The sequence below is a fragment of the Sphaerodactylus townsendi genome, linkage group LG01 (genome assembly GCF_021028975.2).
Source record: "Sphaerodactylus townsendi isolate TG3544 linkage group LG01, MPM_Stown_v2.3, whole genome shotgun sequence".
Taxonomy (NCBI): Eukaryota; Metazoa; Chordata; class Lepidosauria; order Squamata; family Sphaerodactylidae; genus Sphaerodactylus; species Sphaerodactylus townsendi.
Genome location: NC_059425.1, coordinates 54,987,182 through 55,009,816, shown reverse-complemented (window position 1 = coordinate 55,009,816; position 22,635 = coordinate 54,987,182). Strand labels below are relative to the sequence as shown.

At 43.2% G+C, this 22,635-nt stretch overlaps 1 protein-coding gene across 8 annotated transcripts in view; it reads right to left on the bottom strand.

The window, feature by feature from the left end:
* Window positions 1–302: 302 nt before the first annotated feature.
* HHAT (hedgehog acyltransferase) overlaps window positions 303–22,635 on the bottom strand; it is a 226,444-nt gene continuing 204,111 nt past the window's right edge. For 7 of the 8 annotated variants that reach the window (XM_048485244.1, XM_048485063.1, XM_048484887.1 and 4 more), the window contains one exon: window positions 303–1,549. In XM_048485244.1, the coding sequence (XP_048341201.1) occupies window positions 1,425–1,549 (125 nt within the window). In that variant the 3' untranslated portion in view covers window positions 303–1,424. The remainder of the gene's footprint in view (window positions 1,550–22,635) is intronic. The other variant, XR_007243560.1, reaches the window with a different exon arrangement.

The following is a 22,635-nucleotide window of genomic DNA, read 5'->3' as shown; positions in this document are numbered from 1 at the left end:
ACAAGCAAGCTGAATTAAATGGTGACTCGTGTCAGTTGTATCATTTAGATAAGCACATCATGGCACCATGAGGAGCCCAGACATTCCTCTGCCAAAAGACTGTTTTCTCTACCAGATCCACTACCTAGGACTCAAAGGAGGAGGCTATCACAGAAGGACTGCTAGAACAGGACATGATGCCCAACTAATGTACTATTTTGGCACAAGATTAGGTCACTGAGCTACTTGGCATAAGATCAGTTGGACAGCTGGCACATATGCTTTAAAGAAAGAATGGGCTTGCATTCATATTGGTCCTCATAAAACTTTTAAATTTATATTTTAATTTTGATAAAACATATCAATGAAGAACAATTCATTTGAAATCACATTAGTATTAATCATCGTTGTGTTGTCAAAGGCTTTCACAGCCGGAATCACTGGGGTGCTGTGCGGTTTCCAGGCTGTATGGCTGTGTTCTAGTAGCATTCTCTCCTGATGTTTCGCCTGCATCTGTGGCTGGCATCTTCAGAGGATCTGGTAGTAGGAAAATGTGGAGTATATATACCTGTTGTAGTATCCAGGGTGGGGGAAAGAGCCATTGTCTGTTAACAAGTAAAGGATGTAAATCTAGATTGCTAATTGCAGTATTTTCTTGTTAACAAACCATGGTTCTTTCCCGCACCCTGGATACTCCAACAGGTATATATACTCCACTTGCTTTCCTACTATCAGATCCTCTGAAGATGCCAGCCTCAGATGCAGGCAAAACGTCAGGAGAGAATGCTGCTAGAACATGGCCATACAGCCCAGAAACCATACAGCACCCCATTAATCATCATTCTTCAGTTCTACCATCTTTTTCCTTCACTCCCTTCCAACATGATGTTTACATTTTTCATCTTTTTCTATTTAAAAATTACTCCCAATTAAAACTGGATCTCCTTGTTATGCTGTTTACATACACTCTCATGCTCCCATGCAGTCAGGCCTCTATATACTCAACAAAAGAAAACAGCAAACATTTTAAAAAGAAGATCCATAACAACAAAAAATGAGAAGGAAATGTGTGTAGACAAGGCTGTAATATCCACTTCCATATGATTAGTCCTGGAACTTTTCTAGAATAGAGGTGCAGCACTGGCCCTTGCACACTGCAGTTGTGATTTTTAATTCATGTGACTTAAAATACTTAATTTGGCATGATTATATCCTATTGCTGAACATACCTGTACTAGGTAAATAGCTTCAAATACCTGGGGTATCCTAAAAGAAAGACACATTTGAAAATGTTGTGCATCACTGAATACATTTAAATTAATGTTTGTGAATACATATTTGTGAAGCCATATATTTTCATGTATAACAAACTGCGTCCTGCATGTGAAGTACTGGAATGTAGCATACTGAAGGAAAGATGGATATTGCACAGTTTGGTTCAGTTTTTAAGGTTTAGATGTCATCTCTTTAGACAACTGCTTTTCCTTGGAATATATCTGTTGCCATTTGATCCCAACATGAGCATAGCAATAGAGGAATCCAAAAACATAGAGTGTTGCCCATGGCCAGCCTGTGAACAGAGAGACAAGATGGGAATTAGTCAGGCAGAATCTTCTATCTTCAGTAATGGTTGATTCAACTCTCATAAACCATTAAACATCTAAAGATGTGGTCTCTGGTCCCAAGGATGTTCAACTGGACTTGATCAGAGTCAGGGCTTTCTCTGCCCTAGCTTCAGCCTGGTGGCATTCTCTGTTGGATGACACCAGGGCCCTGCAAAACCTTAAACAATTCCGCAAGGCTTGTAAGACAGAGATGGCTTTTGGTTGAGGCCACTCGTTTACTCCAATTTTATCTGCTCTCCTCCCGACAACTATCCACCAATGCACTATTGTCATTCTGCATGGCAGCTCTTATCAAAAGGGAAGGACTTGCCCACCCTCATGCAGTTCCTTTGAATAGGGGATTGCACCTGGATTGGATAGGTAGGTTCCACATATTTCTATTATTGCTTGCCATCTGAATTTTATTGTTTAGCTGTTAATTACCTTTATGTGTTTTTATCTGTTAAATATTTAAGTGTGTTTGTACAGTACCCTGAACCCGGTTTTGGCCAGGAATGGGTGGGATATACATTTAATAAATAATAATAAATAAATAATAAAGAGTAGAGGACTTTCCCCCTGACCTCCAAAATCTTTTTCATGCATCCTTAACGCCATCTCTTATTAAAGATTCTACTGTGGTTCATTTCCAGTTCCTATGAAAGTTAATTAATGCCTTTTTGTATCAATTTGATTTCAATTTACCATGGCAGTTTCCGAAAGCAACAGACATTTGCTCCACTTACATTTGCTCTGTCTCCATTTAGCGACAGAGATACACTTTGCATGCGGAAGCTGCTGGATTCAAAAACTGGCATCTCCAGTTAAAAGATGGCAAGGATGGGAAAGACTTCTACAGGAGTTTTTGCAGAGCCACTGACAGTCTGAGCAGCAGCAGTGGACTTCATGGGCCAATGTTTAATTTCCACATTACATGCTTTCTTCCTTTTCAGGCATCCCATATTATCTTCATTTACTACCATGCTTTCTGTGAAATATGGTGATTTTATTTGTGCTGTTGAACATATCGGCAATACAACAGAAATAATGGCTAGCATAAAGAATTTCCTAAATTGCATAAAACTGCACAACATTTTATTAAAATTAAACCACAAAGGCAATTTTTCATTGTCTAAAATCTACCTGCTACATACTGTTATGTTGATACCTGTTGTCATAATATGTTGCCCTAATGACCCTCTGCTGAAAAACCCAATAGGCAATAAATCCAGCTTCCAAGTGCTATTCCACTCCTTCGGTGGAGCATGTATGCACAAGGGTAATCACTAAAATGAATGCATGTTGCACAGCTTTATTATCAGACCGACCCATGGCGGTCATGGTGGGGGACAACAGCATCTCTACCTATCCTGCCAACCCTTGGGGTGCCTAGTAGTTCCGTGCCAAAATGGGGAGCTCATTCTCTGCATTAGCTAGTGGACCCACAAGTACAGTAAATCTTGTCTGGACTTGCTCTTGCTCATATCTGCCTTGCAAAATACCTGCCTTACACCCTTCCTGAAAGGATTAATAGAAAACAATGTCTCTGCCTTGGATAGTGTTCCCGTCTCCAGCTCTGGATACCCACCCTGCTAATACAAAGGACTTGCTAATGTATTTGCCGTAAGTTTCCCTGTCAGTATTGCACTAACTCAAAAACGTCTACCTCTGACTAATTTCTCTCTAAAGGCCACCTTATTTGCATTGCCATTGTTTGTCACCTGTAATTGACCCAGCACTGTGTCCACCTTTGGGCACTCTGAGTTTACCCAATCAGGTTAAGTACTCAAACCATTAGATTAATGACTTAAACTTAAAGTTGATGTCTGCCTCTTGTCTTTCCCCAGAAAGGCAAAGCTCACCTTTGTCCTGGAAGTTTAAGAGCTACTCTGCATAACTCTCAGGGTCCCTTTTCCCCTATAAGAAGCCCCCTCTCCCAGCAGCCAGTGTTCAATATCTCTGGACACCTCTCTTTCTGTTGACATTGTTTCCAATGCATTGTTCTTTCTTCTATCAGAGCTAGTGTGGGTCATTCAGCTCTGTTCACTGGACCATTCTGCTCCAAGATCAGGAGACTATAACCCATATTCCCCAATTCTCTCATCTATTCCAAATCTTGCCCCTCAACAATGCTTATATTCTAGGACTGTGTGTATGTTCTGCTTCTTTGACTATTGTGTGCTTGTACATTTATTATTTTTCCTTTAATAAAATTGTTAAACTTTATCATGCTTTCCTGAGGATTTCTTGCAAAAGCTGACTTCTGTATACATAGGTAACAACCTTTTGCCAACCCAAGAGTCTGCTCTTGCTATTTTCCCACTCTAAAAGGGACAGATTCCCATCATTTTGGGTAACAGCTTGGCAAAATGATCCCACTAGAAATAATAACCTGCAAGATTCTATTTGTCTTTGAGATGGTTTATGTTCACATAGCACCCCTTGATCACTTCCATTGGTCAAGATGACAACCATCAATACTGAAGAGTGTGTTGAATGTCAGGTGGATGTTGATACTTGGAACAGAATCAAGGCTGCTTAGGCAGTGTCCTGTTAAAACATAGGGTTTGGCTTTTAATCCCATCTCATATTCAAAGTACAATCCATTGGGTACCACTGCCTCAGAGCTGTGATTCATTCCAATATTGCTTCACATATTTTCTCTAAATAGACAATGAAACAAAGGTTAAGCACAAAATGGCATTTCTTTGATCAGATGATCTTTTCTTTGCTCTCAGTAAAATATTAGTGCAGGCAAAAATTAAAAAAATAATGAAGTTCACTGTCATTAAAAAAATCTTCAGAAGTGAAAAGACATTGAAGGATGCACAAGAAACACAACTTCCTTTCAACGCTAAAGTAAAATTTCATTTCATTTAGAATTCACATCCAATACATCATCACAAGCTGAGTTGCCTAGATTTGCAAGGACTGAATGTTTCAAGCAAGACCACAGCACCTTTGAAATGACTGCTGCAAATGACTGGTTCGTGTATTCTCATGATTTGATTATAGAGAATGGTACACAGTGACACACACCAGAGACTGTTGCTGTGAAATTAATCTCTTGGTGATCATTACAGACAGATACCAAATCCCTTCTCCTAAATTCTTGTGTTTTCCCCCAGAAATTTGCAAAATACTCAATCCCACCTTGATGAAGATGATAATGATGATGATGATCAATGGTAGTAGGAGTAACAATAATGATGATAATGATATATGAAGCATAGAAATTAATTCATATGTACAGAGCTTGGTTGCAAATAAATAGTCAGGACCTTTAGCAAAAGGGAGTTAATGTTCCTTTAATGAGCTGTGGATGCTGTAGGGTTTCCACACATTTCTTGCAAGATATTTGTGTGTGTGATCAACGGCAGTTTGCAGTTTGGAATAGACAGTGGCAAAAACTGGGCTGGAGTATTGGACATACTGGCCAAGTAAATCTCTAAACATCTGCTGCTGGCTCAAGAAATGTCCTCTTACTCTGCTTGTACATTTTTAAATGAAACAAGTTTTAAAAGATTCTCTTATCTAAAAGTGAGAGTCTTTAAACACAAGAGAATAGAGAGAGTATAACAAAACAAAGTGCCTATTGTTATAAGTGCCCAGCCATAACAAAGCCAACATGAAGAACTGCAACAGCAGATCAGTAAGAAGTCCTGTCTCCCAATATCCCTAAAAAAATGAATCTAAAGAATCTTGCTTTCAAAGAAGATAACGGAACACTTTGACACCTAACCCAGCAAAGTAAAATACAGTTTCTGCTTATGGGTTACTGATCTTCTCTGGTGTGATTCCAGCACCTTGAACAGTTACACAACAAGCAAATTTCTGTGAGCAAAACTGTGTCCATCAATTTTTGTTCTGAAGCCTGGAATAGTATCCCCAGTTAAATTTGTGCTTGTCACCCAGCTCTTAAGAGGCACAGGAGTTCTTCCAGGAGAAAAAAATAGTTGACAACCTCACTCTGATTCTAAAAAGTGATAACTAGGGTTCTGCACCAAAATTCTTTTCGGTATTTTTAGGTTCTAGTTTAAGGGCTTAGAATGGCACTGTATAGGCAACCAGTAATGTGATCTACCATGGTTTTGTGAGTGTGTACACACACACAATTTCGATTGTTCATTTTATTACAAAAAACCAATTTTTCCCATTGTGTTATGATAATATGAAATGAAAACAGAAATATACAAAACATCATTTGCTTTTACTAATAACTAGTAAGGGTAAGGAGGGGGAAGAGAGTAGGGAGTGGGAGAGAGGAAGGGGGCCTGTTGTCTGGTTATGTTCTAGCCACCCTGGGGGAAGGGGGAAAGGGTAGAGTGAGGGAGGGGAAAGGGTCCGTCATCTGGTAAAGGCCAACCCACCCTTGGGGGAAGCGTGGGGGGAGAGGGGAAGGGGTCCATCATCTGATCGAGGTCCACCTGCCCTAGTTGGAAGGGGAAAGGAGGGCCATTTTATGGTCATGACCCACCTACTTTGGGAAGATAGGGAGGGGGGAAGGAGGCCCATCAAGTGATCAAGGCCCGCCCACCTTGGTGGGAAGAGTGGGGAGGCATGAGGTGGCCCATCATCTGGTCGTAGTTATGGAAAAGGGTGGGGATTTGATTTGGATGATGTATGGATGATGTGTGGGATCCAAACAGTTGGTTATGAGAATGTGAGTGAGGTATGTGTGATATGAATGGGTAACAGGCACACATGAAGCTGTTTTAAACTGAATCAAAACATTCCAATGAATGCTACAATTGAACGCCATATACTCAGAGAAGCACAGATTTTTGTTGTACTTTTAACTTTTCTCTAATAGGACAGAACTCCCCAAGGTTGAATAAGTTCTGTTAAAACAGTTCAGGCAGGGCGCACTTGTACATATTTGCTCCATAGATGATGCAATGCAGAAAAACTCAAAAGCTCTCATTAGAATGCCAGGAGTCCTTTGTCTGCTGTCTGCTGCAATCTAATGAATACTGTGGCTCTCCCACACAGCAGTGCCAGTTCCTGATATCTCCATGGTTAACTGCACTGTGATCAGTGCTATCTTCTCATAAGGAGACATCAGCATTGCTATACAGGATGCGGTTTTGACAAAAGGAGTAAAAAGAAAAGGCCTTGCTAGAGGAAGTGATTTATAGAGGAAAGAGGTGAACTTTAAAAGTAAAACTTCTGCCTCTTAATGAACTTTGATGAAATGCTCAGTACCTAACCAGCTTTTGGACTGCAGTAAACCTTTATTGGACTACAGGAGAGCTAATAGCTATAACTTTTCTCCACTGTGAGTGTTGAAACAAAGAAGCCTTTTATTTCCTTGCAAATGTCCTCTTTCTTCTAGCCCCACTAAGCCTAGTAATCTAAAATCTTACAAGCAAACTAAGATTGACCAACTCTGGCAAGAAGATTCTCCAACAAACAGTTTATTAAAGTGGTTGTGGTGGGTTTTCCAGGCTGTGTGGCCGTGGTCTGGTAGATCTTGTTCCTAACATTTCGCCTGCATCTGTGGCTGGCATCTTCAGAGGTGTATCACAGAGAAAAGTCTGTTTCACACTGTGTCTAGTGAGAAGGCAAAGTTTAGTGGGGTATATTGTCCATGTCCCAGGGTGGGGAACCAATCAGTAAGTGTTTGGGTGGAACTTGCTATGCAAAGATGTGGTTCCGTGCATTGTATTGCAGGTGGGGTTATCAGTCCATTTTTTAAGTACTGGTAGCTAAGCTTTGTTAATTTTCAGAGTCTCTTCTTTCTTGTTGAAGTTGTCTTGGTGTTTGTGAATTTCAATGGCCTCCGTGTGCAGTCTGACATAGTAACCTTCCGAATTGTCCAAAATTTCAGTGTTCTCAAATAAAATGTTATGTTTAGTTTTGTTTAAGACATGTTCTGCAACTGCAGATTTGTGGTTCCTATGTAGACCTTTCCACAGCTGCAAGGGTATGCAATAGACTCCTGCAGAAGGGAGGGGGTCTCTCTTATCCTTTGCTGAGCGTAGTATCTGCTTTATTTTCCTGGTAGGTTTGAAGATGATTTATAGGTTATGTTTTTTCCTCAGTTTCCCTGTTTTGATCAGTGATTCCCTTGATGTACGGTAGAAATATTTTTCCTGTGGTGGGCTGTTTCTCCTCAGTCCTCTGGGTTTCTCTTGGTCTTAAAGCTCTTCTGATTTCTGTTGTTGAGTAGCCATTAGCCTGCAGAGCCCAGTCTAGATAATTGATTTCATCAGGAAGGAGGTGAGGTTCACAAATTCGTTTTGCACGATCTGTCAGAGTTTTGATTATGCCCCTTTTCTGTTGTGGATGATGGTTGGAGTTTTTATGTAGATACTGGTCTGTGTGTGTTGGTTTTCTGTATACTGTGTGGCCCAATTGGTGGTTGGGTCTGCGAAAGACCAAGACATCTAGAAAAGGCAGTTTTCCTTCTTTTTCAGTTTCCATGGTAAATTGGATGTTTGGGTGGATCAGCAGTTCCTCCTCGCCATGGCTCCAGATTGTAAAACTGTCATCCAAAATCGGAACCAAGTTGCGGGTTTCCTGGGTGCTGTTTTGAGGGCTCGTTTCTTAAAATGTTCCATGTAAAAATTGGCTATCACTGGGCTGAGGTGACTTCCCATGGGCTACCCTATCTGTCCGCTCATAGTAATCATTGTCCCATTGGAAGTAGCTGGTTGTTAGGCAGTGTTGAAATAAAGCTGCAATGTCATCAAAGCTGTTAAGTCTGTCGCTAGGGTGCAGAGGACACCGGGGAGGAACCACATCAATGGCCTTGGAGAATCTGGAGTTCCAGTTTCGCACTTGATCATCGAGGATGCTGGCAGGTTCAGGGTCCCGCAGAGCATTCAGGAAACCAATTGGATCCATAAGTCTCTGTGGGCAGGTAAAAATAGACAGGTGTGGTGTGGTACGTCCATCCGAACCTTAAGGGCATAATGGTCAGACCATGGCACACTTTCCACAGAGCACCCTGAAAAGGATCGAATCAGGGATGAACATCGCCACCAGCCCTGGGTTCATGCGACACACGCGAAACCCAGGCGTGAGGTTTCGCACAAGGCAACTGTTTCCCCCGCGTGTACCCAGGTCTCAGTGATGCATGCCAGGTCCATATCCTGCTCCCCGAGATAATCTCAGAGAGTCCTGATCTTATTATTAATGGACCTGGCATTTATCAACACCAAAGCTGAAGGAGGGTTTTTCTCCCTGAGCCTGCCACTTCCATTTCTTGGGATAGGCTGGAGGTTAGAGGGGGGACGAGCCATACCACTTCTCAACCCGCCTCTATCATATGGCCTCCGCCTACCGTCATATCTTCCCTGCCCCAAAAGCACCGGGATCTCATACCCCAATGGCACCATCCCCGCAACCATGACCGCCCTTTAAGCCACTACTAACAACCTAGTATATAACTAACTAATCCTAACTAGCTACATGAAAATTTCCTAGCTCAGCCACTAACAATATCCAATATGCCAATAAAGGCTTTCTGTTCTGTTGCTCACACTACTGGGATTTTAGTGTGTGCTTGTGGAGGAAGAGTTGGTGATTCAAAGATGAAGTGATAGTTACTTTTCTAGGAGTGGACCTCAGCCTGGAAGAGGCGCTACCCAGCAGGGCTGGTTCAGCTGACTGAAATGATAATCTCAGGTGGTACTGAAGATTGGAGGGCAGCAAATCTTTCAAATCTCCTGTGCCTCCACTGTGCCTCCTCCACTCTTGTAACCTTGTTGTGAGCACAAAATGCAGAAAGGAAGACCATTTTACACAGTCACAAGCTCCCTGGAGCAAGGGTGGGATAAAATGCATTAAATAAAACAAAGCATTAGGTCAGGACAGGCACGATCACTTACTCATCTCCAACTCCTCTGATTTCACCTTGTTTGTGCATAAATCAGCCTTTATCCTCAGAGTTGCATATCTTCATCATATGCATCAGTCACCCCCAAGTCAAACTGTAAGCACCTATAAATAATGTCAATTGCTAAAGAAGGCATTTGATTCCAGAGTTCATCTCCTATTTTTAAGACTGCACAGCACAGATGGCAAGTGGGCATCAAACCAAAAATGCGATCAAAAAGGTGGTTGCCACAGCCAAGGCTAAAAGCAGCCCGTTAAATGAAAACAACCATTTCCTGCAGTGAATCGATGTTGCAAAACTTGGAGCAGGATTCTCCCCCTCCTGCTTTCTGTGGCAGGCGATAGATCTTCAGCAGCCTCTAGAGCAGCAAAAACTTCAAAAACGGCTGCATGAAATCCAGGACTCAGCTTATCCCCCAAATTGCTTTGTGCTTTGTCAGACGGTTACACTGCCAGGAGAAGATTTCTTGAAAGAACAATGCCTTGTTGCCATTATTTTCTTTCCAAAGCCTGAAAAGGATGTGCCCATTAATGCAAAACGAACTGCAGAGCAAGGACAATGCAAAGCACAATGCTTAGATGTTGTCACAAAAATGTCCACAGTTTGATGATAAAACTCATGTATAAAGAACTGATTTAGCAGCTGAATTATTTAAGAAGAGATGAGTTTAAATTTGGTCCCAAATCTCATTGATAGTGGTTCTACTGCAGACTCAAAGGGCCGACCATAAAAGCTACATACATTTCTATTCCATATCTGAAAGTAGTGCTAATCCAAAATGCAGATCTAAAACTGCAGCTGACAACAATGCTAATTAATAGCTTGTTTGTTTTCCAGCAGACAGAGGAAATTACCAGTTTTCATCTGCTCATTTGCTTCTCATAGTTGAAATCTTAATTTGGGTTTAAGCTTTTTTGAAGTTGTGGCTAGGGGAGGTAAGATTTGTAATGATGCACAGTCAATGGTTCTAAGAGCCGGGAGCACCACAAAAAGATACAATGGGGCAGATGCAATAAAAAGATGGATTAAAACAGACATTGAAGCCTTGCAGCAATGTGTCAAGACCCCACCCCCTGCAGGGCCATGCCTTGTGCTTTTAGGAGAGTCTATGAGATTGTGGCACTAAACAAAACCTGATGCTTATGCATGCTTTGTTTAGAGATTGGTAGTGATGGTTCCTTTCCATAGCCAGACAGCCCCTGACCCTTATCTGGGTTCCGACCTTGGAAAAACTACACAGCCTGAAAATGCTTTTATTTTTGGGGAAACCATTAGAGGGAGGGACTGCACAGTGAGAGATATAGGCTGCTGTTTAGTGTGAAACAATAAGATCTAACAAAAACCCCATGAAGTGTACTTGTTCATTTACTTTGATCTAATAAATTGATTTCAGTGAACCTGAAAACTGATTATTGGGAGGAGGTTGATGGACACGACACAATAATGTTATCCAAAATGCTGGGGTCTGCCCCTTTCAGAGAGGGGAATTAGTGAAGGGTAGACTTTGTTAACAATAGGCTGGGCAAATTTGAGTTCTTGATTGCCAAAGTTTACAGAGTTGCTTTTGCAAAAAAATCTACAGGGGAACAAAATGAAGCATAACAATTTTATTAAAAAGGCAATGATAATAAATGTATCAACACACAATAATCAAAGCAGCAGAGCATACACAGAGTCACAGGATGTATAAAAAGTTGAGGGGATAGGTTTGGAAAAGCAGAGGAATTTACGGGGAAGGGTTATACTACCTTATCTTGGAGAGGAATGGTCCAATGAACAGAGCTTAGAAGATGAAGAAACATGTTACGGACCATGTCCAATGACAGGGAGGTGTCCAGAAGATATTGAACACTTACTGCTGGGAGAGGGAACTACTTATAGGTAGAAATGGGGCCTCTGGTTATGCAAAGAGACCCTTAATCTCCCAAGACAAAAGGGAAGCCTCATCTTTCCGCTGAAAGATGAGAGGAATGCTCAGTTTGAGTGGTAATGCTCAAATTGATGGGTGTAATATTTAAAATTAATGTTTAGGCACTTGGTGTTAATGGGCTAAGACAGGGAGCGTCCAAAAGTGGGAGGAAGTTGACTGAATTACAGCTGTAAAGCAATGGCAATGCAAATAAGCTGGTCTTGGGGAGCTGTTAGAGGCAAAAACTAAGTACTATTGTGCTGGAAGGAACACCTTGAAGCAATCACATTTGCATGTTCTTTGTCTCAGTGAGGTAGTTAGGCCAGGGCTGGAGGTTGGAATAGGCTTTTCCAGCTGAAGGCATTGTTTTTACCTTACCCCCTTGAGAAAGAGAGAGGCAGATATTTTGCAAGGCAGATATGGGCAAGGGCAAGTCCAGACAAGTTTTTGGTCCTGGTCTATCCCCATCTTAGCACTGCACTATCTAGGTACCTCAAGGGTTGGTAGGAGGGGTAGAGACACTGTTGTACTAAAAACAGACTGCCACCCATCCACCATGGTTTGGTCTGGTAACAATGGGACCAATATAAAGGGGGAAACCCCAGCCTTTATCCAGCGTATCTGCAGAGTCACAACAGCCATTCATGGAAATAGGTCTGCCCCTCTTGCCCCTCAAATACATTCTAATCACATTAGTTTCCAGGGCAGTGGATAACGAAAGCCAGTTGGAAATGATTAACCATGAACCCGACCAGGCTTGTAGGTCTGTTCTTAAGTACAAGAAGCTGGTTTGGTTCTGGTGAAGAGCTCCTATTAAGAGTCTTTTGTCCTGATTCTAGGTATGCATGGAGCGCCTCTGTGTATGGCCTTCATTTCATTAAGCAGTTAATGTGATGACTGTACTGTAGTTCCCTTCTTGAAGCTAGAGGAAAAGGTTCATGGGAAGAAGAACCTTCCCCAGGGCATCATTTCAGACTTTAAGTAGGTAGCAAAGAGATCTAAGTGCGTCAGGGGGTACACAATTTTTAATGCAAAATTATTACATGAGACTTTTTGCTGTATTGTAGAAATTAGAGAACTTAAGGAAAGCTCCCATTTTTTTTCCTCTAAGGCAATCTTTTCAGAACAACCTTGCTGATGAATTTTTTTCCTTGTTGGTGAAGTCCTCCTCTCCTCATGCCACAAACTTCTGGCACTGAAGCACATTTGTTCAACCTGTTTGAGTGTGATGTGTGCTTAAAGAAGCAACAGACTTCTAATGCTGCTCAGGCTTGTGGCCTGCACACATCATGACTACACTGATCCTTTGATTACCTTTGGCTAGTTGTCACACTGTCACTGCAGGAGTGACAGAAGCCCTTTGAGAGAGCATCTGCTGCTGCTTAAAAAAACATTCTGCATCTGCAAACTCACAGGAATCCTACAGCAGGGATTGACACTGGCAGGCCATTAGGCTAAAGAGGTGTGGGAACCTCATGCACTCTAGACCCTGTGACTTTCCCAAACATCCTGTGCACACCTGGTAACTAATCTAATTACTACAGATTAATCCTGAGTCAGATGTAAGTATGCCATCCAAGTGATCTCCGAGTACAGCAAATGCACAAGGTCTTGGATTCTACTATGGCCAATTTCCCCTGTTAATAACAGACCTCTGACCCTTCAAGATATTCCCCCCCCCCGAAAATGTAGGCATGATCTATATCTATAAATAGATTTACAGACTAACTGTACAACAACCTGAGGTGTGTGTCTGTCATATTTTGGTTTCATAGTTTGTTGCACAACATAAGAAAGCTTTTCCTTAAGCCCAAATTAAAACTGTTATTTGAAGCCAAAAATTGGGGGCAATAGTATTATGTTTATCAAACATCCAAAGTCAGATATTGTCCCTTCTGTTAACATTAACATTAATATTAATATTCAATGTTATTTTATCATCTGCTTTCATCTTTTAGTCAGTGAGTTTCTTGCTACAATCCCATATAAAAATTCAACACAACACTGATCTGCATTTTAAAAGATCTTGGGAACACCCTTCATTCCATGAGGGAAGAGAATACTAAGTATACCTAATTACTGCACTCATGTGGCCTTGTGTCAGCCAAGATGTACCATCCATCATTCATCCTAACTTCCAAGGATGTTAAATGTAAAAATGCTTTGTACCATGATCAGAATTTTTAAGCCCAAACCAATGCAATTTTCTCAGGCGATGACTAGGTCTTTACAGCAATCAGTACTGTTAATTTAACTGGAGTCCTTATAATTTAATATACTATCATACACAAAACTGGATTGTCACAACAGATTTGGGGAGAATGTTGTGCTTCAGAATTTCATTATTTTGACTTTCGGTGCTCAGAGTATCTGTTATGTCTGACAGATGAGATGTGGAACAAGTGGGCTACGGCAAACAGTAAATATTCAATAAAAACTGCAACTTGCTAATGTTATGACTGCAATCACACTGCGGAGAATTTATGTTGATCTGACAGGCTTATATTAGGATAAAAGAATGGAAACCAGCTGGAACAATTAAAAGCATTCTTATATTATATTAAACGTATACTGGAAGGCAGCTTTCTTCCCAAATCCAGATTTTGAGAATGTTTTTTCTGTCATCTGTGAAAGAGTATCTGTTATTGCGCACGTTTAAGTACTCAGCAGTAAAAGCTGTCAAGCTACTGTTTTTTGTTTGTTTCAACTTGCTTTGAACAACAACAACCAAAAAAATCCAGGACAGCTTTTACACTATCAATTCCCAGGCACTGAAAAAGGAATAGAGCCTTTTAGGATATTTCCAGAATCTGTTTATTTCAAATATCCACCCAGAGCAGATGGGAAGCCAGTAGACAAACAGGCTGGCAGTGTTCATTGGAGAAGAAAGATCAAGGCCCAAATGCCACAGAACAACCCTTTGCATATCTCACTCCAAGTCAGCTTCCTGCCAACCAGATTCCAGAAACACTCTCTGTCCAAGTTCAAATTGCACAAAATATCTTTTTCTGCTGCCAACCCACAGGTGGGTGTGCATTCATGCATCTTCCAAAATGACTTTTGAGATAAATAAGGGTCCATTAGTGGCCTCTGGGGAAACATCCATTGTTCCCCATCAATTACCAGGCTACACAAAGAACCAAGATTGAGGAAGAGTGCTCTCTTTGCTTGGCACAACAAAACAATGTTAGTCTTTTCTATTAAGTTTTTCTTAAGAGTCAATTGTGGTAACTGACATTTTTGAACAGGTTTGGTATACAGGGCACAATATCTGCACCATCACTGTCACCCAGTAGCAGGGCTGGTATTAGCATATGGTGAGGTGGGCAGTGGCCAGAACCCAGAACTTCTGGTGGGGATCACTGCTGCTGACCTCCACCCACTCACCTCTCCTACCACTTGTCTACATGCCCATCCCCATCTGTTTGCTAGCAGTGCTCCATCACCCATCATCTGGGAAGGGAACATTAGTGAAGTACAGTGCTCCTAGTGGTCATGCCAGGAACACACCTAGCTGCAGGCACCAGCTACTGGTGTTGGGAGAAAGCTGTGCAGGTGGTAGGGGTAACTGATACTGGAGAAGTGAGAGGGTTGTGAACGGGGGAAAGATTTGTTTACTTATATTTAAAGCCCCCCCCCCCTTCCCCGCATAGTAGGTCTTAGGTCAGGTAACAACAATTTAAAATACACTGAAGAAATACATGAATTAAAACTAAATTAAAACAGTATAATAGATGGTGCCAAAAAAAGCAGCAGAATGCATATTCACTTGGGAAGTATGCAAGATAGAAAGAGAGGTATGAGGATGGGCTGGTGGGCACTGCCTTCCTATGGATCCCAAAACCTGGAACCAGCATTTCCCAGGCGGCAGCTACAACAACAGAAGGTTGTGTTTACACATGGTGGTGCACCACCAAGCAAAGAGCCACAGAAAGGCCTGAGTCATGGTAGCACTGGCATAGCAACAGTGGTGCCTCTTGAGACACTAAGAAACCTGGTCATCTTGTGGGATTTTCCCATTAAACATACACAGCCTGCAAGAGCCTTTTAAAAGCCATCTATGTTTTCAGAACTGATGAGGAATCTGTCTCTGCTGCTAAGCCTCTTCATGAAGTAAAAGTCAAGGTAATAACAGGAGAATCTGGGTGAATATTATCCTGGTGTGAGGCTTAGAGGATGGATGGGTCAGAGGAGTCCTACCCTACTGACACTAGCTCCTCACCTCTTTTAACACTTTGCAACTAAGATGATAATCCTGTGCAGGGAAAAACAGGGTATGGCAACAAGCCAGACAAAGCAATAGGCATGTATAGCACTTCCATATAGTTGAATACTGGAAGCAAAGGCAATATGATCTGGAAGATAATCTGGTTCCAATTTCACATACTCATCAGATGGCACGAGGCCACCCACCCTCTCTTAGCCCTCAAGTGTCCTCCACCTCTGCAATATGGAGATAATAATACTGACCCCCTTATTTCTGGCCCTAACCTCATCTCATCTCAGAAACTAAGCAGGACCAGGCTTGGTCAGTACTTGGATGTGAGACTACCTGGGATGTCAGGGTTATTATGCAGAGGAAGACAATGACAAACCACGTCTGCTTGTCTCTTGGCTTGAAAACTTTATAAGGATTGCCATAAGACAAATGAGACTTGATGGCCTTTTCTATCACCACCTTACTGCTGTACCATTACAGTGGACAAGAGGACATAATAGGGGTAAAGCCTTCTCTGGCACTGGTGTTGTGCAATGCCAGGTTCATAAATAATAAGACTAGAATGTGGACCTGATATGCATGACTGAGACCTGGGTTAGGAAGGGGGAAATGGTCATATTAAAAGAACTTACCCCACCAGGTTTCTTGATGCTCTACCAGTCTTGGACAAAGGGCCAGGGGTGGGGGGCAGGTTGGCAATGTTTATCTGGGAGGTTTTATTTTTCAGAGCACTCCCTGTGCCAATGTTCTCAGCATTGATTGTGTGAGCCTGGTGTGGAGAGTTTGACTTTTCTGCTGGTCTACCAGCTGCCTTGAATGCCAATGGTCAAGCCAAAACTGCTTGAGGTCATCTCTGAGTGGACCCTGAGACATCCCAGGCTTCTTGTCTTGGGTGATTTCAAAACCCATGTAGGTTTGGCCACATCATCACAGGCAGCAGACGTCGTGTCATTCATGGCACTACTGGGACTCTCATTGATTAAAATGGACCACACCCATCAAGCAGGTCACATGCTGTATTTGATCTTTGGAATGGGGGTGGATGTAGTTCTGATGTCTATAGAGAGAGCACCATGGTTGGACCACTTTGTTCTGGAGATGTTAGATCTTGGACCAACAATAAATAAGATGTAGAATCAGAAGTGATGTGCTCGCTCACCTTCTGACCTCCGACCTATCCCAAGGAACGTAGGTGGTAGGGTTCATAGAGACTCCGCTTCGTCATTGGAGTTGATCAATGCCAGGTCCATAAATAATAAGACTACAGTTCTCTGGGATTTTCTCGGGGAACTGCAGATGGACCTGGCTTGTATCACCGAGACCTGGGTGCGAGAAGGGGAGACTGTCGCCTTGGGTGAGGTCTCGCCTCCGGGTTTCGCGTGCCTGCACCGGTCACAAACATGGGGCCGGGGGTGGCATGGCAATGTTCATCCGTGATGCCATCCCTTTTAGGGCGGCCCCTGTCCTGGAGATCAATGGTCTGGAGTGTGTCGGCCTGGAGTGGTTGGCCCAGGAGAGGTTGGCGGTCCTCCTGGTGTATTGGTCGCCTAGCGCACTGGGAGATAGCCTGCCGCAGCTGCTGGAGGTGGTGGCGAACTGGGCGTTGCGGTTCCCCAGGCTTATTGTCTTGGGGGACTTCAATGTCCATGTTGACGCCGCCTCATGCACAGTGGCTGCGGACTTGGTGTCATCCGGAGTGGCACTGGGCCTCTCCCTGGTTAATTCTGGCCCAACCCATGAGGCCGGGCACACACTGGACTTGGTCTTCAAGTCGGGGGTTGATATGGTTATATCCTCTATTGACAGAGTGCCATGGTCTGACCATTATGCCCTGAAGGTTCGGATGGACGTGCCGCAACCCCCGTCTAGGCGACGGGCAAATTTACGCCCGCCCGTGAAACTTATGGATCCTATCGGATTCCTGAATGCTCTGCGGGATCCTGAACCCACCGGCACCCTCAATGAGCTAGTGGAAGACTGGAATTCCCGCCTTTCCGATGCCATCGAGGTAGTTGCTCCCCGGCGCCCTCTACGCTCCCGCTCACGGCTGGCCCCTTGGTATACTGAGGAGCTACGCCGTATGAAGCGGGAACTTAGACGACTAGAGCAAGTGTGGAGGAAAGCTCGTGACGAGGCTACATGAACATCTTATAGGACGTTTATGAAGGCCTATGAGGTGGCGACAAAGGAGGCGAAGAGGGTTTTCTTTTCCTCCTCCCTCGTGTCTGCTAGTTCCCGCCCGGCACAACTGTTTCGTATCATTCGGTCTTTGACCTCATTGTCTGAGGGTTCTACAAATTGTCAATTGGCTATCAGTTGTGAGGCATTTATGAGCTTTTTTGCAGATAAAGTCATGTCGCTCTGGCAAGACCTTCCTGCCACCTTAGAGAGTGAACTGGGGGCACCCTTGCCATCTTCTGGCCCATGTTTGGCCCGGTTCTCCCTGCTCTCTGAAGCCATTGTCGACAGGGCCCTGGCTGCTGTTAGACCTACTACCTGTCCTCTGGATCCGTGCTCCTCCTGGCTTATTAAAGCATGCCAGGCGGAGCTACGACCCCACCTGTTGAGTATCATCAATAGCTCCCTTGAGCAAGGAATTTTCCCTGGTGGGTTGAAGGAGGCAGTGGTCCGCCCACTCTTGAAAAGACCATTGTTAGATCCTGGTGATCTGGCCAATTACCGCCCCATCTCGAATCTTTCGTTTCTGGGGAAGGTAATTGAGAGAGTGGTGTTGGAGCAGCTTCGGGGTTTCCTGGAGGACACATCAGCTTTTGATCCCTTCCAGTCCGGCTTCCATGCTGGGCATGGGTCGGAGACTGTTCTTGTCGCCGTCACGGATTTGCTCCGCTTGCAACTAGACCGAGGCGGATCGGCGCGGCTGGCACTGTTAGATCTGACCGCAGCGTTTGGGCTGACGTGCCATCAATATGCTGATGACACTCAGCTCATCCTGTTGATGGAGGGGGGAGCAGTCACCGCCCCTGCAGCTCTCCAGCATTGTTTAGAGGCCGTGGCTGGTTGGTTGAAACAGAGCAGGTTGAAACTGAATCCATCGAAGATGGAGATCCTTTGGCTGAGCCGTGAGGGGGAGGTCGGGGATTTTCAGCCGCCGGTGTGGGAGGGGGCTATATTGGCACCGGCCCCCTCTGTCCACAACCTGGGGGTCCACCTGGATTCGTCTCTTTCAGTGGAGACCCAGGTGGCCCATGTAACCCGTGTCGCATTTTACCATCTCCGTCAGGCCCGGTGACTGGCCCCCTTCCTCTCCCAAGCTGACCTGGCCACTGTGGTCCATGCAACGGTCACCTCCAGGCTAGACTATTGCAACTCGCTCTACGCAGGCCTTCCCTTGCGTCTGATTCAGAGACTGAAAATGGTCCAGAATGCAGCGGCTCCTATGCTCACAGGGGGTGCTCTGCTGTCTGCAGTGGTTACTGATTGAATTCCGAATCATTTTCAAGGTGCTGGTGTTAACCTTTAAGACCTTGCGCGGCCTGGGACCTCCGTACCTGCGGGACCGTCTTACCCCATATGTCCCAAATCGGTCTCTGCGCTCAGCAGAGGCCAATCTACTGGTGATCCCTGGCCCCCTCAATGATGCGGCTGGCCTCCACCCGGGCCAGAGCCTTTACAGCTCTGGCCCCGGCCTGGTGGAACACTCTTCCGCCAGCTGTCCAGGTCCTGCGGGATCTTAATGAGTTCCGCAGGGCCTGTAAGACTGAGCTGTTCCGCTGGGCCTTTGGGGAGACTAGCCGCTGATGGGCCCTCCCTCCTTATAATATCAAATGGATCCTGCCGCCCCTTCCCTTTGGTTTTTAAGGGAATTGATAGTAGGTGCCATCTTTTATGTTGATCTTAATAATGCTGCATTTTAATGGGGTGGGGTTTATTTTATTAGAGCCTATATTAATTGATATTTAACGGATTTTAGTTTGACATATGTGCTCTATTCTATATGTTGTTCACCGCCCTGAGCCCTCCGGGGGAGGGCGGTATATAAACCTAACCAATAAACAAACAAACAAACAAACAAATACTCAGGCTTCAGAAAGCCAGTTCTGGCAATCCTGACTTTTACAGTAACATTTATCCCCCTTCAACTCCCCTGGATTTTTTCCTCCCTTCTTCCTATAGAACGTGAGAACAACCAAGTGTGAAATTGTTTTCGAAAACAAGTATCCCAAGGCCAAAGCGATAGTGTCCTGCTGGGCAGCGCCCGCAGCCTCTGTTCTTCCCCCCTTCCTTCCAGAATCCTAAGCAAGATCAGCCTTGCTATCTACATTGCTAAGCGCACAGAAACAGAACAAAAGGCCCATTAACATATAACAGATGTGTGTATTCAGGAGATCAACATTCACACCCTTGCCCCAGGCTTATTTATGCATGCCAGCAGAGACTCATGGATCCAGTTGGTTTCCAGAATGCCCCATCACTAACTTTACAGCCCTCTCTTGCTGATCACTTGCCCGCCCCCTGCTGGGTCTTCTTCTCAGTTCCTTTGCACATTAGACATTGCTATATCCAACAGTATCTTCCCAAGACACCTGACTGATGCTAAGCAAGCACATTTCACAAAAGCAAAGAGATTGTGAAGGGAATAGAGAATCTCTATTTGCTTCTCCCATGGAAACTCAAGGAAAGTTTCCTCCATTATTTAGGCTTTTCTTCTCTATACTATTTGCCATCAAACAAAAGTCAGCTGTTTGACTTTTGCAAGAAGCAAACCTAAAATACCACACTTGTGCTGGGTGTCATGAGGCATGTAGGAGATGTCATTTTCTGCACCCCTCTAAAAAGTATTTCAACCTTCTACAAACTTGGCTACATCAGTGCAACCACAGACTTCTGAAAGATCATGCACAGCAAGCAGTTATTAATGAGATAGCATAAGTTCCTTTTACCTTATTTGTGTAATCTGTCTTCCAAATAGCCTGTGTGTATAACACTGACACAAAAATGTGCACTGTGCAATTAATACATAGCTACAGGAGCAGCAAGGTGTGTGTATATAAGAACAGTAGAGATGAGATTTGGGATTTCCCTGACAGTTGGTGAAATATATAAAACAATTCTAAATACAGAAGACTAAAATTAGTAATGCCATATACCGTTAAATACATGATGCATTTAACATGGGGGGGGGGGGGAATGCAGAGGTACTATAGCAGAAGACCCATCTACTTCTATTGTTAAATATTAAGTACACTGATTATATATTCAAGAAGGTTTTAATGTGACAAACCAAAAAGAAATAACTTGTAATTACTTTAATTAGTTCCCCCTCTAAACTACTATAAAAATGATAAATGGAAATGCCAAAACTGCTCTGCATATATTTGCCTCTTGGAGAGCCCCCACTTCTATTTAAATCTGTGACATGAAGCAGACAGATTGTCCTCCATAATAAAACTCCTATCTTTCTATGTCACTGGCAGGGATATTATGTTTATGGTGAAACAGTGTGATTAATTAGGGTTTGAGCTCTTCTCATTTCTGAAGCTACTGCTCATGTAAATATCCTGATAACTTTATAAGAGAAAATGCCTCTATGAAGAGAACTAGGGTGATGTTATGACCTTGGAGTGTCCCTTCATACAGATAATGTCACTTCATAACTGATATATTGTTATGAGAAAATGGCAAAGCTGACTTTGATGAGGTTTGCTGAAGAGAAATCAGATCACGGGGCCAGAAGTTATGAGTAGAGATGTACCTCTAGTTGGGAAGGTCTCATATCCTTCTATCTACTATATGATAGACACATGCTTAGTGGTTCATTATATGTTTCCTTGTAAATAAAAGCTTAATAGAAAGAGAACTAAACTTAATTATAGCACATTTTCTTAATAATATATAGAAAAGGCTCTGCCCTGGTTGAGGACAGCTAGACATTTTGAGGGTCAGAGACTAAATTGTTACTAGCAGAGCAAAGTACCCTTTTGGAGGATGTACTGGGATAGGAGGTCCCACAGATATGAAGACCCAAATTTAGGACTTTAAAGGTAAATACCAAAACCATGAACATTCTACTCTTGCAACACACCAACTCTGCTCCTATGTGTTACTACACTTGGCTAATTCACTAGTCATATTACAACAGTTAGGCCCAGATGGAGATATACTCTTGTAGTTGATGCAAAAATATAGGACAGAAGCTTTAAAATGTTAAGTAATGCTTGATTTGTTGAAAGTAGAAATGATAATCATTTGTTTTTGTTCACTAACAGGAAGAATTCATAGTTCGGCATCAATTTGTTGCTCTGGTTTATATGGAAGCAAGTTGGTTTGGCATGAAAATTGTGAAATTGTGTCAAGAGGAAAAATTGGGGCTAATTAACAGTAAGAGGTTGCTCAGAATTTGGGTATTCAATAACTGATTTTTAACTGTCTCATTATCATGGTCATGTTAGAAATTTATATTGTGTGGCATTAAATTGGGTGCTATGGGGCTATAATGGGACATTTTTGATGGCATTCTTTATAGGAAAAATAGGATAGTAAGATGACAAAAAATCAGGGGGACTGGTTTAGTTATGGAAGCTTACAAAAGGACCTTCCAATCTAGTTTGGAAAACTACTAATGTAAAAGCATCTTAGTGACATTTTAACTAATGTAATAGGCCAATTTACAAACTGTTTTATTGGCTCTGCCAATAAAAGCTGGGATTACAGTAAAAAATAAGAGCATTGGCTTGGATCCAAACCCTCCCATGTGTGAGTGGACAGACATCTTCATTCACTCAATAAGAACATAAGAACATAAGAACATAAGAACAAGCCAGCTGGATCAGACCAAAGTCCATCTAGTCCAGCTCTCTGCTACTCGCAGTGGCCCACCAGGTGCCTTTGGGAGCTCATGTAGGATGTGAACGCAATGGCCTTCTGCGGCTGTTGCTCCCGATCACCTGGTCTGTTAAGACATTTGCAATCTCAGATCAAAGAGGATCAAGATTGGTAGCCATAAATCGACTTCTCCTCCATAAATCTGTCCAAGCCCCTTTTAAAGCTATAAAGGTTAGTGGCCATCACCACCTCCTGTGGCAGCATATTCCAAACACCAATCACACGTTGCGTGAAGAAG